The sequence below is a fragment of the Atractosteus spatula genome, chromosome 12 (assembly GCF_055471065.1).
Source record: "Atractosteus spatula isolate fAtrSpa1 chromosome 12, fAtrSpa1.hap1, whole genome shotgun sequence".
Lineage (NCBI taxonomy): Eukaryota > Metazoa > Chordata > Actinopteri > Semionotiformes > Lepisosteidae > Atractosteus > Atractosteus spatula.
In genome coordinates this window covers 46998521-47014807 of record NC_142717.1, presented here as the reverse complement: position 1 = coordinate 47014807, position 16287 = coordinate 46998521, and the positions used below count along the sequence as shown (strand labels likewise).

The window sequence follows — 16287 nt, the reverse complement described above, 5'->3', positions numbered from 1 at the left end:
TTTGTAACTATGATTTGAAAAGATAACGTGTTTGTAGAACCGGCGGCACCTGCAGTTGTAGACGTCCAAGAGCGGTGCGAGACGTTTCGTATTTTATTTCTTTCATACTGAATTTTTTTTCTGGCGTAAATTTAGAAGCCGCTCCGGGCTGAAACAGACCAGGATCTGGCAGTACCGAGAGGAAGACGGCCCTTTAACTGAACAGAGCAGTGACCGAGTGAGGAGGGGGGAGAGGGGGGGCAGTGTTGTGGGGGCGCTGCAACAGGTAAGCATGACGTCACCCGCCGCCCTGCTGCTGTGGTCCCTCCCCCGCCAGCCGCTGCCTCCCCTTCCCCGCCCGCCGCCGCTCCAGCTGCCGCCGCCGCTGCCTGGCTGCCGGTGCCTGCCCCTTCCCCGCCGCCCGGGCTGAGCCGCACTCCATGTAACACCATGACAGGCATCGCCGCTGCCTCCTTCTTCTCCAACACCTGCAGGTTCGGGGGCTGCGGACTCCACTTCTCCACCCTGGCCGAGCTCATCGAGCACATCGAGGACAACCACATCGGTAAGCGGCGCCCAGGCGCGTTTCCGAGGCGCCTCAGCCGCCGCTGCTCTCGGGGCAATGGCAGCCATGCTCTTCCTGCGTCCTGTCAGCGCGGTTGCTAGGTGTGGTGATGATGGGGGCATCGGGCTTCCCCAGTTTTATATTTTCAAGCCGCCGCGTTCGAGTTTGGGGGGATTTCGCGTTTGCACTGTCGAGAAGAGCCCCGGGCGGGTGTCGGGCTGCCGGCGATGCAATGCATATCGGCGCTTTGCAGGGGTAGACGTCCTGCGAGCCCGAGCGATTGTCATGTGCAGTGTTTACAGTTAGGCCCAGCTGCGGCGCCGGGCTCTCGCGGAGCGGGGTGCAGCTAGCAGGCGCAATGGCAGGGGCAGAAAGCGACACGACGCGCATAACGTGTTGTCCGTGTGCGCAAGGAAAGGCGTCAGAGAAAGACGTTTTACCGAGTGGAGCTACGCATTTCTGCAGCGCCCGTGCTCAGTTAACGCGGAACAGCTGGATTTGGGTTGCAAAGGCACTGCCCTGCGCAGAGTAACGGGAGTCGGTCTGCACGATTCCCCCGAGTTACAGCGGCTCTCGGGGTGAGCTAGATGCATTAATGTGAGTCCTTCACTGCTGTACGTCACCGTGCTTGGCTCGTTTTGTTACGTGGGTGTCGCCAGCTGTGCTTGCATGTGTTTTAACCATTGAGCCGATTCCGTTGTATATTTGCACCGGAAGCCGGTAGTCACGGACAGTGTTGCAGCAGCTTCTGAGTTCTCAGTTCATGTGTTTCGTGCTCTTGTGCTGAGCTTTGGCATCGCCCAGGACAGGTCCACATACCCGTGAGCCGCCGCCTGCAAGCAGGCCGAGATGCAGATGTCCTCCGCCTGTATTCGTGTAGAGACCTTTCGCATTGCTCGAATATGACTGTTTCTTAAAAATATATGTATATATTTACATTTACCATACGTTCGTGCGATACAATAAAAAATACACTCTCATATATACGTGTTCGGAGATTGCTTAAGGTTATCATCGTTTGTACAGTTTGTGAATTTTAAGCCCTGTTTGGCATAGACTCTATCTAATATTAAAATATCAGGTTTCATAGAAAGGTGAACTTTCTTTGAAAGGTGAAAGGTTACTTTGAAAGTAACCGAGGGTGCATGGTTCACATGTTTTTAGTGCGTACCGGCTAACGTGTGAGCCCGGTGTTTGAGGACTCTTACATGAGTGTTTTTAGATGCTGTTCCTCTCCTCAGCTCAACAGAGGTAGTGGGACTCCTGTGTCAACAGCCCTTTGAACACCTCTTACCGCGATGGTGGTCTTGTATTTAAGGTTGACAGCAGCAAATCGGAGGAGCAGACTTGTCACTCTGTGATTTAGTGCTTCCTGTTTGTCTTCGCTTTTTATAAGCTTTCAGTTATTATTCGCATGAAGAAGGGCGATGCATCAGACCGGATTTAATAATCGCTACTAAAAACAAGATTGTTAAAGGTCACTTTTCTGTCTGCCCGGCATTGATATATTTATATATTGGTTGATAAGAGAGAGTAAGATTTGTATTAGTGGAACATGCTTTTAAATGTCAGGAAGTAATTAGGCTAGACATTGCCTGAGCAAGACGTGTGAAACAGTGTTTTCTAGTTGTAATCAGTTTGTGGTATGTTCCACACTCTCAGTGTATTGTGAAGGAAGTGTAACACACAGTACCGTGTGGCCCTTGGTGTGTTTCTTCTGTCCCAGGCCTGAGCCTCCTGTTCTGTCCCCTGCAGGTCTGATAAAGAAGTCTGTATAGTACAGACCCAGACTTGCAAGCAGAGCCCTTTGTTATCCTGGAGTTTGTAGCTGGAAGTCCTTTTGTAAAAGGCTCAACTGAATGAAGACTTGTATGGTCTTACTGTGTGTAAATAACATTTATTTTGTCTCTTAGGCACTAGGCTGTACAGCGTGGGTGTCTGCTCATTGTTTCAGGTTGCAAAGCCTATACAAATACTTCACTTTAGCTTTTTGTTATGTTTTTGTCTAGCGTTGTAGACACCTGTTTATTTTGGCTTGTTTTAGATGCTTTGCACCGCCTCAGAGCAGAATGGGGTTTTATGGGCACGCTTAAAAAGGTCTTCCCCAGAGGCAGAGTGCTCTTTTAACATAACCCTTCCTTAACCAGTGATGCTGTGTATTTACAGGCCATGGCCATGAAAGTGGCCCAGCTCTGCAGACTGTGTGAAAGATATCTTGTCATTCACAAGTGCAGCTCAGTATGCTCCATTCTTGAGACTTCTGGTTAACAAGCCAAGACTACCCAAGATAAGAGAAAGTCTCTTCCCCCCTTTTGTCAAACATCCTATTTCAAGTCATCTTAATAAAATTAATGCTTTAAATTCAATGTGTATATGATATGGGGAATATGAGTATTTTAAAGTGGTAAAAATAGGTCGGAATTCCTTTCCTGACGACTTTGTGTTAGACCGAGTTTTAGATTGGACTACTCTGTGCCTTTATTTGTGACATTGTGTGGTTGATGCTCCCACAACTGTCAAAATTGTCTCCAGGTTTGTCAATGTTAAAGTAGCACAGATACTCAGATAATCACCGGTGAACAAAACTGAGCCTGTGGCTCAGGCCTGGTCTGTGCTTCACTAAACTGAGGAATCAGGACTTAAAAATCATGTTAGCTACTGTAGTTCAGGTGGGGAGCTGCGCCAGCATGCGTAGGCTGCAAAGGAACAAGTAATAGGTTTATTCCATAGTGAAAAAAAGAAGAAAGAGAACACAACGTTTCGGCCGTGGAGCCTTCTTCAGGTGCTCACACGGCTCCACGGCCGAAACGTTGTGTTCTCTTTCTTCTTTTTTTGTATCTATTAAGGCAAGGTGTCTGCAGTCAGTGGAGAATATTGCAAATCTATTGACTCCTTACACACTGCACCACAGTGATTGTTGAAGTCTAGGGGGGCTACAGGGATAAACAGAACCTAAATATAGTAAATTTACACACATATAGTTTACAGTGCCTATAGAAAGTCTACACACACTTTCCAAAGTAGCACGTTTTGTGGTCTAACAGCCTGACATCAAGACACAATAAATCACATTGTAACACACAACGTCCAGGTGAAAAACAAATGTTCAAATATTCTGAAAAGTAATTACAAATGAAAACCTAGAGAAATGGGTTGGATAATTGCATAAGTGCACACACCCTTAGTAATAGCAATTGTAAATTAGCTCCGTTGTAACCAATTGCCTTCCAAATCATATGACAAGACAATTAGTTTCCACCTGTGATCAATTTAGTGATTCCTGTATTTGCTCTCTATTGGGTAGCACATCTCAAAGTAAAGAGTGAACTCTGGGCAAAAACAAGCTATGAGATGACCTCTGAGATAAAGCTGTGGAAAGGCACAGAGTAGGTGACGGATATGAAAGGATTTCAAAGGCTTTTCCTATCCACTGGAACACGGAAGGACATCATTAAGAAGTGGAAGGCGAATGGCACCACCTAGTCCTTGCCTAGATCAGGTCGTCCCTCGAAAATGGATGACCAAGCTTGAAGAAGACTGACCGGAGAGGGTAACAAGAGGCCAAAGGCAACTTGGAGAGAGCTACAGTCTTTTATTGACAAGTGTGGGCTGTATGGGAGGGTTGCAAGAAGAAAGCCACAACTCAGAAAAGCCCACATTGAGTCTCACCTGAGGCATTCAGAACTACAGAGGAGATTCTGAAGCCATGTGGGGGGGGGAAGTGGGGTCTGATGAAACCAGGATAGAACATTTTGGCGTAAATGCAAAAGGTTATGTTTGGCAAAAACCCATTACAGCACATCACTCGCAGAACACCATCTCTACTGTAAAGCATGGTGGAGGCAGCATTCGGTTATGGGGGTGTTTCTCTGCAGCAGCGACAGGGGCACTGGTCAGATTTGATAAAGACAGGTTGTTGAAGAAAACCTGCTGCCCTCTGCCAGGAAGCTGAAATTGTGAAGGAAGTTTACCTTTCAATCTGACAATGACCCTAGGCACACACCCACAGCAACAGTGGAGCTGATAAAGAACAGAAAGGTTAATGTCCTTGAGTGGCCCAGTCAGAGCCCTGACCGCAATCCACCTGGAAATCGGTGGAGTGACTTGAAGGCTGCAGTCCGTCTACAGACTCCTTGTAATCTGACTGTTTGAACAGATCTATAAGGCGGAATGGGCAAATATTGCCCCATCTCGGTGTGCTGCATTGGTACATACCTATCCAGACCGAGTCATGGCTGTAATTCTAGCAAAAGGTGCTTCTACCAAGTAACAACGCTGGGGTGTGTTGTTCATTTATCCAAACCTTTTTTCCTAGACTTTCATTGCTAATCCCTTCTCAGGATGTCTCAGCATTTGTTTTCACTTGGAGGTTTGTGTGTTACGATATTTAAATAACAGTAAAACAGCTTCCTTGTGTTCTTGTGTCAAGTGGGTGGAAGGTATTATCCCAGCTGAAATGTAGGGTTGACTTCTGAAGTCTTTCTGCTCTAACCGTTCTGGATTCTGTGTGAGTTTGCGAGTGTGAACGTAGCTGGGAGAGATGAAATGGAGAATTGTAGGCATCTTGAGATCTTTGATCCTCTGCTCTGGTGTGTTCCTCGAACTAGGAAGAGGCCTGGCCAACCCGTTTTGTCAGTGCCGATGGCAGGGCACTTTTGCAGTACGGCAGAGAGCTGGACAAACACGATGGCCTTCCTTTTTCTTTCCTGCACCCCTGAAAGATGGTATTATTCTTACAGCGTGGCATTATTCTCTGCTTGGAACGCTGGGTCTGCCCCCCACTCCTCTAAGCCACTCACTTAGGATAGATCTGGTATTGGAATGGTGATGAAAACACCATTGTTTTTTGTGTATACAAAATGCACAGTGTTGTGATTTCATCACCATTCCAATACAAGATCTGTGGCCTTAGAAAGAGTTCAAAGAAGAATAACAAAACCGGTTCCTGGTCTCAGGGTGCAGTCATATACAGACAGATTAAGGGAACTAAATCTTTTCAGTCTGGAACAAACGAGATTGAGAGGAGATTTGATTTGAGCATGTAAAACTCTAGAGGGTATTGATAGGATTAACCCAGGGGCTTATTTCACACTCCATTGTGAAACAAGGTCATGGGGCACAGTTGCAAAACTAAAAGGTTATCCATTTAGGATAGAGGCAAGGAGATACTTCTTCCCCCAAAGACTTGTGGGAATCTGGAACATTCTTCACTACCAGGTGCTTGGGTCTCCAACATCTGACCTTTAAGAAAAGGCAGTCATTTTTTCTTTATTTACCTGCTAAACTACCAAATGGTAATAAGGTTGGCCTCATTTTCATCTGCAGGCTTTTTATGTTCATGTTGACATTGGATGAAGTATTCAAGACATGTACCTTGAAGATTTATGACATTTCTCTGTAGACCAGCAATCGAGCTGTTTGCACTCTTTGGTATTGCGTCTTGTTGCCTGAGGTCCAGGCCATTTTATACCCGTTCCTTGTTGTTTTGTGAATGAAATGTTTTAACTGTGGGACTTGCATGTGCTGTATATGTTATTGAACAAGTAAAGGTTTATTCCGTGCTGAAAAGAGAAGAAAAGGAAAGCAACGTTTCGGCTGTGGAGCCTTTTTCAGGTGAATGTTATATGTTATACCACACTTGAAAATGTACACAGTGGGTTTCATAAACTAGAACAATCTGAACTGATCTACAGTATAAGGACAGAACCTCATGTATTACTGGGAACGTTTAGATAGAGAGATGAGTAACTCGTTTTCGTTACTGAAATTTTGGAGTTGTTTGACCTCAGACTCCCTATTTGCTATGTTGTGTGCATGGGGAAAATCCCAAATTAATAATTACAGACACCTGAATGAGAAAAAATATAGATGGCACTGGAGTGGGGAGCTGTGACTGCATTTGGGCCGCGAAGGAAGATTAATTTAGACTTTTGCATTTCGTCATGGAATTGCCCTCTATTCTGCATGCTAGCTGTGGCTGAAGGTGAAGGCCCAAGCTGATCACGTACCTAAAAGAATTGTGTTGACAGTGTGCAGGCACACACTTCGCCACACTCATCATACACCCAGACATTGCCAGCATGCCACCTTAGTGTTGTGTGTTTCAAACTCTTCCACGTTGTTCCTCTATCAGGGGAGACTGACCAATCTCCTTCTGTACTCTGGAGCCTTTCTTCCTAACTGGTCCTAATTATCCTGGAGGAGTGGCTAACTCCACAACTGAGTCTATCTTGACAACTGCTTTCCCCCACGTGAAGTCTCACTCCCTCCGAATGTCAAAGACTGATTCAGACCAGCTGTGCTTCAGCCTGCAGCTTTCCTTAAGTTCTATTCGCCATCTTGGCTCAAGGCCACACCAATGGTTCTGTATTTTGAGCCAAGATGGCCCCCTCATAACGCCCCCTCTAACTACATCACACAGTGCTTAAAAGTCTGTTGTATATTTAACAATATCTGGATAGTAATGTCAATACCTACCAAAATAAAAACATCATAAAATGTAAGTTTAGTTATATCTAGACCTTTACTTTCCCCATTATCAAAGAACATGGATAAAATCTTTAAAATGCAATGCAAGAAGTGCTTGAATGTGTGTGGTGTGCTCTATAATAATATTTAGCCTAAGATTTAGATTTTTAAGCAGTTGTTTATCCATGTGCACACATTGCCTTGGATACTTTTGATGCTGGTTAAAAATGGGTTGAGAAAAGCCCACTGGTATAGTTAGGAGAAGGAGCAGCTTCGCTGTGCTTTGACAGGAACTCTAGTGCAGAAGTCTTCTATAGGGTGCCCAGTGCTGCAGCTTTCAGCATCAGTGTCACCCAGATAAGTGTGATGATGGGTGAATCATTCAGATTAATTCAACAGTTTGAGATGCATTGCAGTGATCGTGGAAGGTGCTTCAGTTTCCTTTTACTGTCCTCAAGCTGTTCATTTAACAAATTGTTACAGTACACGGGTGCATTGCATGAAATGATGCTAAAGTAAATGAAGGATATTACCATATTTTTCCAGAGTGACACTGTGTCTCAAAGTAAAGAGTGTAGTATAAATTGATTTCATTAAAAGGCCAGGCAGTTTGTATAATTTAGCAAGGCTACTTTTTGCTTTTCTGTTGCTATTCTGTAAAAATGAGAATAAGTAATAGAAAAGACAGTTTTTTAGGCAGTTTTTAAGTTTTCAGCTCTGTGAATTCTGAAGAGAAAGAAACTCTTTTTCTGCCTTTCCATTTGTCTTCCCCAGTTATGATATAACATCTGTAAGATCTGTAGTCTGATTGTATGTGGGTTGACTGGACGCGTTCTTATGCAGAGCTGTATAATGTGCTTGATTGTTGTTTTAGCTTGTTACATAAAGACTAATTTTCCATCACGCCCAGTGACTAAATGGATGTATAGTACAGTAATTTATTACGTAACTTAGAAATTCAAAGTTTTTTTTCACATTATAATCTGAAGCAAATGGAACATTTAGAGTTTTTTCTGTTATATATCTAGTACATAAATGGTGAGAAACAACTGAGATTCTGATGCAAAAACTATTACAGATCATTTATATGATTGGTCTTTATGTGTGAAGGTGATATCTGGAGAAAAATGTTTTTTAAACACTGAAGATATTTTCAGTCTTGTTTAAAATGTTTTGAAACTATGGATTTTCATTCTTCACTCCTTTTTAAATTTGAGTAAATGAGCTCTGCTCTTGTCAGGATTAGGGGCTGATTTGCACAGATTTGATTTGAGTCCATTTTCCAGCATCCCAAGCCTGTTGGTGGATTGGGTTTCACTCATTTATGTATTTAAGAGCAGCAAAAAATTCTTTAGCAGCTGTAACTTGAACTTAAATGCTGAATGCAAAGCATAACCTCTTTGGTGTTTGAAGCGGTTTCCACAGTGCACTGATGTAGATCTGTCTTCCTTGGCTGTCTTTTACCATTTGCTGTTCCCCATACTTCAGTTATAATGTACTATATAAAGTCTGCCAAGTTACTGACTTTTTAATGAGGCACCCACAGTTCTGTAAATAGAAGAACAGTCTGCTTTGTAGCCTGGAAGACTATATTTCTGAACTGATTTTTGCATGTCTCATGTTCAGCCGCAGTGTTAATTATGTTGTTAAAGGCATTGATCGTCTGTTGTTACGTTCATTTGATTCAGAATTCTTCAGGAGGGTTTCTTCTAGCCTATATGCTGTTCTTCTTTTATATACATAGTACCTTGCAGTACTGAGAAATGAGTGACAATATTGTCATTTTAATAGGGAATGAACTATTTTGCTAAGGATAACTATTTTATTCAACATAAATATCTGAGGAAGCTAATTCTTTTTTTTAAACCCAGGTTTTTACTGCATTTGCTATACGTTGTTAAGAGTTTTCCTGAATGTGCATTGCTCTGCACTGAACATTTCTCTGTGTAATGTTTTGTGTGCTTTATTCTTCTTGTGGATGTCAGAAAATGGCTGCATATGGCAGCTGTGAAGTGAGATACTACGTAATTGGAGGGTCTTCTTCAACAGTTTTCAGATTTTCCAATAAAGGTGCTCTCATGTTCTGCATAACCACAAAAAGCTTCTTGGCTGCGACCCAATCTGCCACTCTACCCCAGAAGGAAGTAAAACCCATCAGAGTTTTCTTTGCAAAAGTCCCAGGCATGCATCGACATACCTGCACTGATAATCCGCTCCCTATACTGGTTTACAGATGGTCTGAGCTCATTTTTAATTATTCCAATCATCTCCGCTGAAATCACACAGACCTAGGATAATGATATCCAGCCGTGCGTGTACTGTGGATATGTCATTGCGGTGATTGTGTAGCAGAGCTGGTTGCAGCGCAGTGACGTCACCGGCCTCCCTGCCTATAACAGGGACCTCAGTCGTCTGGGCTGGGGGAGGTCTCCTTTAGCTCAGCCGGCGGGTTCTCTGTTGCGTGACGCCGGAGACCTGGGTTCTCCAGGTGGAGCGGCAGGGACACGAGCCCGCGCAGAACCGCGATGGTCACAGCTGCTGTAGATTTGAACTATCCAGAGACATTTTTAGTAAATCATTTGTTAGTATTTAGTTTCCAACAATTTCAGATACGTTCATTGTACCTGAACTGTCCCTCCTGGTTGCCTTACTGTGTGGGCACTTCCAATGGCTTCACAGTATTTTTTTATTATTAGCTTTCAGGTTTACATACACTTAGAATAAAAGCACATGGAACGATATCATAACTTTTAAGTCATGGAATAAAAGTAGGGCTGCAGCACAGCCGGTAGTGAATGTGAGCTGTCACGGTCTCGTGCTGCTCCCGTGTCCACACTGGCACTTCTCAGTCTTTTCAGAGAACAGTAACTTGATTGATACTGTATGTAGGAGGACCAGAAGCGTGTTGAGCTTCAAATTTTAAAACTACCAACTTTTTATGGCAGATTGTATTTCATTCTTCAAGGTCCAGATGGCTTTCTAGTTCTGATTCCACCACAGGTTCTGGTTAGTTATGTCAAATAGTTTTTCACTGAGTCGAAGTCAGTTCCCTGGTCTAAATTCAGTGATGATTTATAGGGACCTCTTACGCTTGGCTGAGCCCAAGAGTGGATTTGCAGAAAGTTGTTACAGATGAAATTCAGTGTTGCAGGCCAGGGCGGAGAATGGTTGGCGTCAGAGATGTGTTGTCATGGCAGTGCACATAGCTGATATGCAAAATGTGTGAATTACTGTGCAAAGCCAGATATACCATCTCCTCCAACAATATATTTTTTTACTTGATAGTGTTGGTTTATTGTTGGGTTTTTTCCTCATGGAGAGAACACAAATTTAGGAATTGAATGAGGATATAATACATTTTTCATCAGTATTAGGAACATGAAATTACAATTTCCAGCTGCCTTGGAAGTCTGCTTTAATAACCTTTCACGTCTGGATTACCTGTGCAGCACATTTGACAAGAACTGGAAATTTAGCTAAAATTTTCCGAACTGTGGCAAAGTAAAATCATTTTATAATGGTCTCTGTCACCTTTTAAATTGTATTCCTCTGACGTAGCGCCGACTTGCAGTTATTACTGAAAATAAAAACTCGTATCACTAAATGCTACCCCTGGCTAACATGGAGGGGTCAGTTTTCTTCTATTGCTTCACCTATCAGAATCCAGTTCTATTTCACTAGCGACTGTGGAAGCCTCTGTCTGAAGGCCTTTATACATTTAACTCAGAACAGTAACTGACTTTGCCTGAATCTGCTCTCCATCCAAGCAGTGAGCTCATTGGCATATTGTATAACTGGTGCAAGAGAGGAGGAGAATTGAAACCTTAGATGGAAATGGATTAGTTTGTGGGTTCAGCCTTTGCAATTGCATACTCTTCACTGCGGATCACTTTTGCTAGGCCAGTTAGCTACAATTTTTTTGTTCAGAAAATTAACAAACTCAGCTCATTTTTGGCTTGACGGTGAAGCATAATGTAAGCTTGGGCGATAAATTATGTCCAGCTGCAGGCCTGGTAATAATCTGAGTTCACCCAGATTTAATGCTTACAAATTGTCCGAGGCTTAAATGATAGGTTTGTATTCAGTCAATATTGGGTATGTGCCCCTCACCATTGACAGTCTTGCCTTCCTATAGGAAGAAAGCTGCGCTCATACTGTATTTGGTTAGAGTTACGCTTCAGTTTCGTCCGCCAGCTCTTTTTGGGGAGAAGAGCCCCATGCGCTGTTGGCACCATATCTACTGTAGAGTTTCTGAGATGTGTGTTCTGAAGTTGCTTTTATTGCAGTTAGAATTTTGTTGACCACTTCAATTTGCTTTCTTTCAAGACTGCAAAGGGAAGATAATGAGTTCTTTGTATCTTGTGCAAAAAGTGAATCCTGAGAGTCTGGTCTCTGCTCTCTTTGTTGCGTTTTCTTCAGTGCTTTAGTAAAGAGCTGTATCCATTTTAAATTTCCCACACAGCGATGCTTGCCGGGGTGTGGGCTGCTCTGGGCGGATAAGGCACTGCCGTTCTGCAGAGTAAGGGCACGTTGACGCTGGGTGAAGCTGATAAAGTGCCAGTAAAGGACTCTGGAGGCAGTGCTTAGCACCTTTACGACCACACACATGCAGAAGCATCAGCACGTCAGTGTTAGATCCTCAACAGAAAGCTCTGTCAGTTGACTGAGGATGCCACAGCAGTTGTGGTAAATTGCCGAACTGCTTTCTGGTCCAGAAAAGTGCACTGATGGCGATTACAAAATGTGTTCTCACAAGCACTGGGTTCCCCTGTTGGGTGAGGGACACCATACAGAGGCCACCCGATGCGCACGCTGGCAGGCAGGAGAGGGAATGAAAGTCACTGCAGAACACAACCATGTTTCGGAAAGGCCTGCGTCCCAGCTGCATCTCTACCAGCAGAGGGCTTGTCTTCAGGTGCAGGATCCGTAGTTGACAGATGCACAATCACAATCTCGCTTCTGCAAACACGTCGGCATCCTGATGTTTTTAAATAAGGAGTTACGAACAGTGTGTATATTGACAAGACTTTTACATCAACAGCCTCTTGTTCTCCTCCGGGGTAGTATTCTGCATAGTGGTCAGCACTGCTGTCTCGCAGCCCTTCTGCACTGGGTTCGAATCTGGATTGGGGAGCCTTCTGCGTGGACTTTGTGATGTTATCCTCTGATTTCCTTCCGCCTCCCAAAGACATGCAGGCTTGGCAGCCCAGTGTGTCTGCGAGCCCAGTGATTGGCTGTTTTTTTTTTAAAAGGAATACATGTGTACCTAATTATTTGAAGTTACCAACCCATCCTGATCTGGTGAAAATCTAGAAACCTTTTAAGATTTTGAACACTTGAATAAAGTCCTTTTGTGATCTTCTCATGTTTGTGACTAAAGAGATTTAGTCTTTTTAGTCTCACTGTGTGCAACAGTTCTTTCAGACCAGATATTTAAATAACATTTACCAGAAGGCACAAGAGGAAACTGTGAGAAAATGCAAATTGAAGTGTGGAACAAGCAACCTATCTGGGCTGTTGAAACTCATACCCCGATGTCCTTCAAGAATCAGATCCATGGTTCAGTTAGCTGCTAGCAGTCCACGGGGCTAAACCAGATGAATGGCCTCCCTTTGTTTGTAATTATGTTATGTTCTTAATCAGGGCCCTGTTCTCTGAGAATGGTTGGGAAACAGCAGAAAATTCTGAAGTGTTTCATTTCCCCCATGTAGATTTAACAAACCAGCATGTTTGGTCAGATATTTTAAAGAATTTTGTACCTCTAATGTTTACGGTGCGTAACTTGACAAAAATCAATGTATTGCAGTAGCTAGTGTTGATGGTGTAATTTGCTTAAACAACAGTGACCTCTAGTGGTTCACTGCAACAGGAGGTACAGGACACCAGGGGTTCCCAGTCCTGGAGGACCACCTACCTGCAGGTTTGTGTTCCAGCCAGGCTCACAGCAGAACTAACTGGCTTAATGAAAGGATTGATTTGAACTTCTTCTCAGCTTTCAGCTCTGGAGGTTGCCTTTTTATCTATTGCATTTCATAAGTGAAATTAGAGCACAAACATTTGATTAGAAAACAAGTTGAAAATAATCCAGTCAAGCAGCGTGTGAGTTCAGCTAAGTGTCCGTTTAGGCTCTTCAGCTCAGAAGGTGGGGGGGGGGCAGGACATACTGGGAATCCGACCTCTGAGCCGGTATTCCCAGTTTGGTTATGGGGTCATCAGTCCTGTAATGTTTCCAGGTCTGATTTACAAGCTGGAGGGGGGTAAACTGGTCTGCTTGTGGATTAAAGACCAATAGACACAGAGCTGGGAGTCTTGGCTGTACAGGCTGCGGTCACCCTCTTCTGGTTTTCTGCCTGCGTTTGTACTCCAGGCTCTGTACTTAGACCAGTGTCAGGTCTTTCTTAATGAAGACAGTCCAGTGGCAGATTGCTGACTTGTTCATGAAGCATGTTCACAGCAGAGATTAATTTTATTCTGCGACTCAAATCAAATCCAATCCTTTTTGCACAGTAAATTTTGCTCATTTATGAGTTATTTTTGCTCAAATTGTCATAGGTAGTATTCAGTTCCAAAGCTTCCAGTTCTGGAGTGAACAAACTCTGCAGGAGCCCTTTATTCCTGTGTCACACACAGCTTGCTGCTATATGATGCCCTGAGTGAAAGACATTAGTGTGAGAATTTGAGTGCTTTGGTGCAGTTGTTTCCCTAACAGAATCCATGATAATCCACCTGCTGGCCTGACATCCTGCAGCTTTCTCACCCTCGGCCTCTCTGAGTTTCTTTCAGGTTACTGCTGTGAAGCCACTGTGTAAGTCAGTTGTTGGCTACAGCACTGAGACTACGTTCCCTGCTCCTTCTTCATTAGTTACTAAAATCATTGATTAGTTATTGAAACTGTTCTTGTACCTTGTACCAGTTTAAATTCTAATGCTATCACACCTGTATTAAAAAACACCTAGTAGAAAGCCTAAACTGTCAAATACTGTAACTTCATTACTGTTTCCATTCTTGCAAAAACATCTAGAAAAGGTGCATCTCGTGATCTATGTGCACATTTCCAGTGTGAGGGGGTGGGGATTAGGCAAATACACCACACTGAAAAAGACTGTAAAGTAGTTGATTAGGGGTTCTGACTCACTGTTTCACTTAATATTCTTCAGTTTCTCGACTTCAGTGCAACTTTCAGTACTGTCACCTCTAACATTTTGCCAGATTGTATAGAAAATTATTTAGGGATCACTTCCTTTCATAGTCTGGACTCCTGTTTGGCTGGTAGGAACCAGTTCATTAATCCTGGCTGTTGAAAGCCGGGACATGTGGAGATACCCAGGGTGTACCTCAGAGTTCTGCGCAGAGAGTTTGCCCAATATGAAGGTATCCGATGACTTCCGTTCTGTTTCATAACCAGCTGTCAGAATGTCAGAATGGCCACCGTCATGTCCTCTTGTACTTGGAAGGCAAGGTGTGAGGCCCAGTGTGAGAAGCTACTTCACTTACGTGCTTCTGGTTTGACCCAAAAGTCATTCTGGACTTTATTCATAGTTTTCCACACACTTTGTAAAAGGAAAATCACAATATTCACTAGAAAAGCTGAACAAGCTCATCAGGAGAGCAAGCTCTGTCATTGGGTCTACCCTGGAGGTAGTGGCTGAGAGGAGAATGGTGTCCAAACTAGAGGCCATCATGGACAACATCTCCCATCCCCTCTATGACAGGCTTGTAGAAATGAAGAGCACGTTCAGCAATAGACTGATTCATCCACGGTGCGACAGGGAGCGCTACAGGGGGTCATTCTTGCCTTCTGCCATAAGACTGTACAACGCATCCACCTTGCGTCTGGGCAGAGGCAACATTGACAGTGACCTGTTTCTGGACTGAACAGTAAACTGCTACATCTGTTCTTTTTCTTTTCCCGTTTACAACCGTTTTTTGTGCAATATATGCCAGGGATCTGTGCAATACATTTATATTTATATCTATATTTACATCTATATTTATATTCATAGATGTGTTATATGATTTTTCTGCGTACTGTTCTGTTCTAGTTTGTTCTTTGTGTGTCCGGACTGTGAGTAACTCTTTTGGTGCACCCCTCACTGTACTGATTGTATTGTACTATTATTATTATTGTATCATTTGTTACACTGTTGCTGTATTGTCTGTGTTAAGCTGCTGTTGCACTGCAATTTCCCTCACGGGATCAATAAAGTATCTATCTATCTAACAAGTTGATTTCATAAACATTTTTTTTTAATTCTGGGAGTAAACAAGAACCTCTCTAATGATGCCTACCTTTTTTTCTTGTTTAGAACAGTTGAACTGAGGGTTTGGTTTTCCATGTGTCAGGAATGGACATTTAGTCTATTTTCTAACCACTTCTTCCAATTCAGCTTTGCGGGGAAGCCGGAGCCTACCCCAGCAAGCATCGGGAGCAAGGCGGGATACACCCTGGACAGGACACCAGTCCATCACCATGCACACACAGACACAAACACGCACACATGCTCACACCAAGACCAGTTTTTCCACAAGCCACTTAGCCTACCAGTATGATTTAGACTTTGGGAGAAAACCTGGGCACCCAGAAGAAAGATTCTGCGACACAGAAATTCATCTCCCGCCAAGTGACCGTGTTTGTCAGATGGTGCTGCATTTGTGTCTTTTACAGGACAGACTAATTCAGCTACACTCAATATGCACTTCATTAAAATAGTAGTGTTATCCAAGATACATGTTAGAGTTTTACCATACATTTATATTTAATACAGATTTTAGAAAGATTTGTGTTGCTGCTAAAATGCCCTCTAACTTAAGAAATGTCCCAGAGTTTTGACTGCATCCAGAAATCTTTCTTCATATGCAAATGCTCTATGACCAGAAGTGCTTGTACCGAGACTAGCTTGATTCAGAGAACAGTTCTTCTCACTGCACTTAAATCTATTTAAAGGATACATTACCGTGACAGTGTATTAATGAGGAGTTGAGCTGCATTTCTTGTGCTTGCCAGCAGAGGGCAGAGCAGCTTTCAATTCACCAAGTCTCTAAAAAAAACACTGGTGTGTTTGTGATCATTGTAATTATGTATAATGCCTGAAAGGCTAAAAAAAAATAGATTTTACATTATGCTTTCAAAAAAGCCTTCTTCAATGTAGGTAATTTTTTAACTTTATATTTTTTTCTCAAATGATTTGGGGATTATTTAACTAATCGGCTAATCACAAGTAAATTGTTTTTGAAGTATTTAGAAATTGATTATAAAACCTGCATATGTGGGGCTC

The 16287-nt window shown here is 43.2% G+C and overlaps 1 protein-coding gene across 1 annotated transcript in view; it reads left to right on the top strand.

Moving 5' to 3' along the window:
* Window positions 1–231: 231 nt before the first annotated feature.
* LOC148823238 (juxtaposed with another zinc finger protein 1) overlaps window positions 232–16287 on the top strand; it is a 75211-nt gene continuing 59155 nt past the window's right edge. The window contains exon 1 of the mRNA XM_088929339.1: window positions 232–544. Coding sequence (XP_088785465.1) covers window positions 430–544 — 115 coding nt within the window. The 5' untranslated portion in view covers window positions 232–429. The remainder of the gene's footprint in view (window positions 545–16287) is intronic.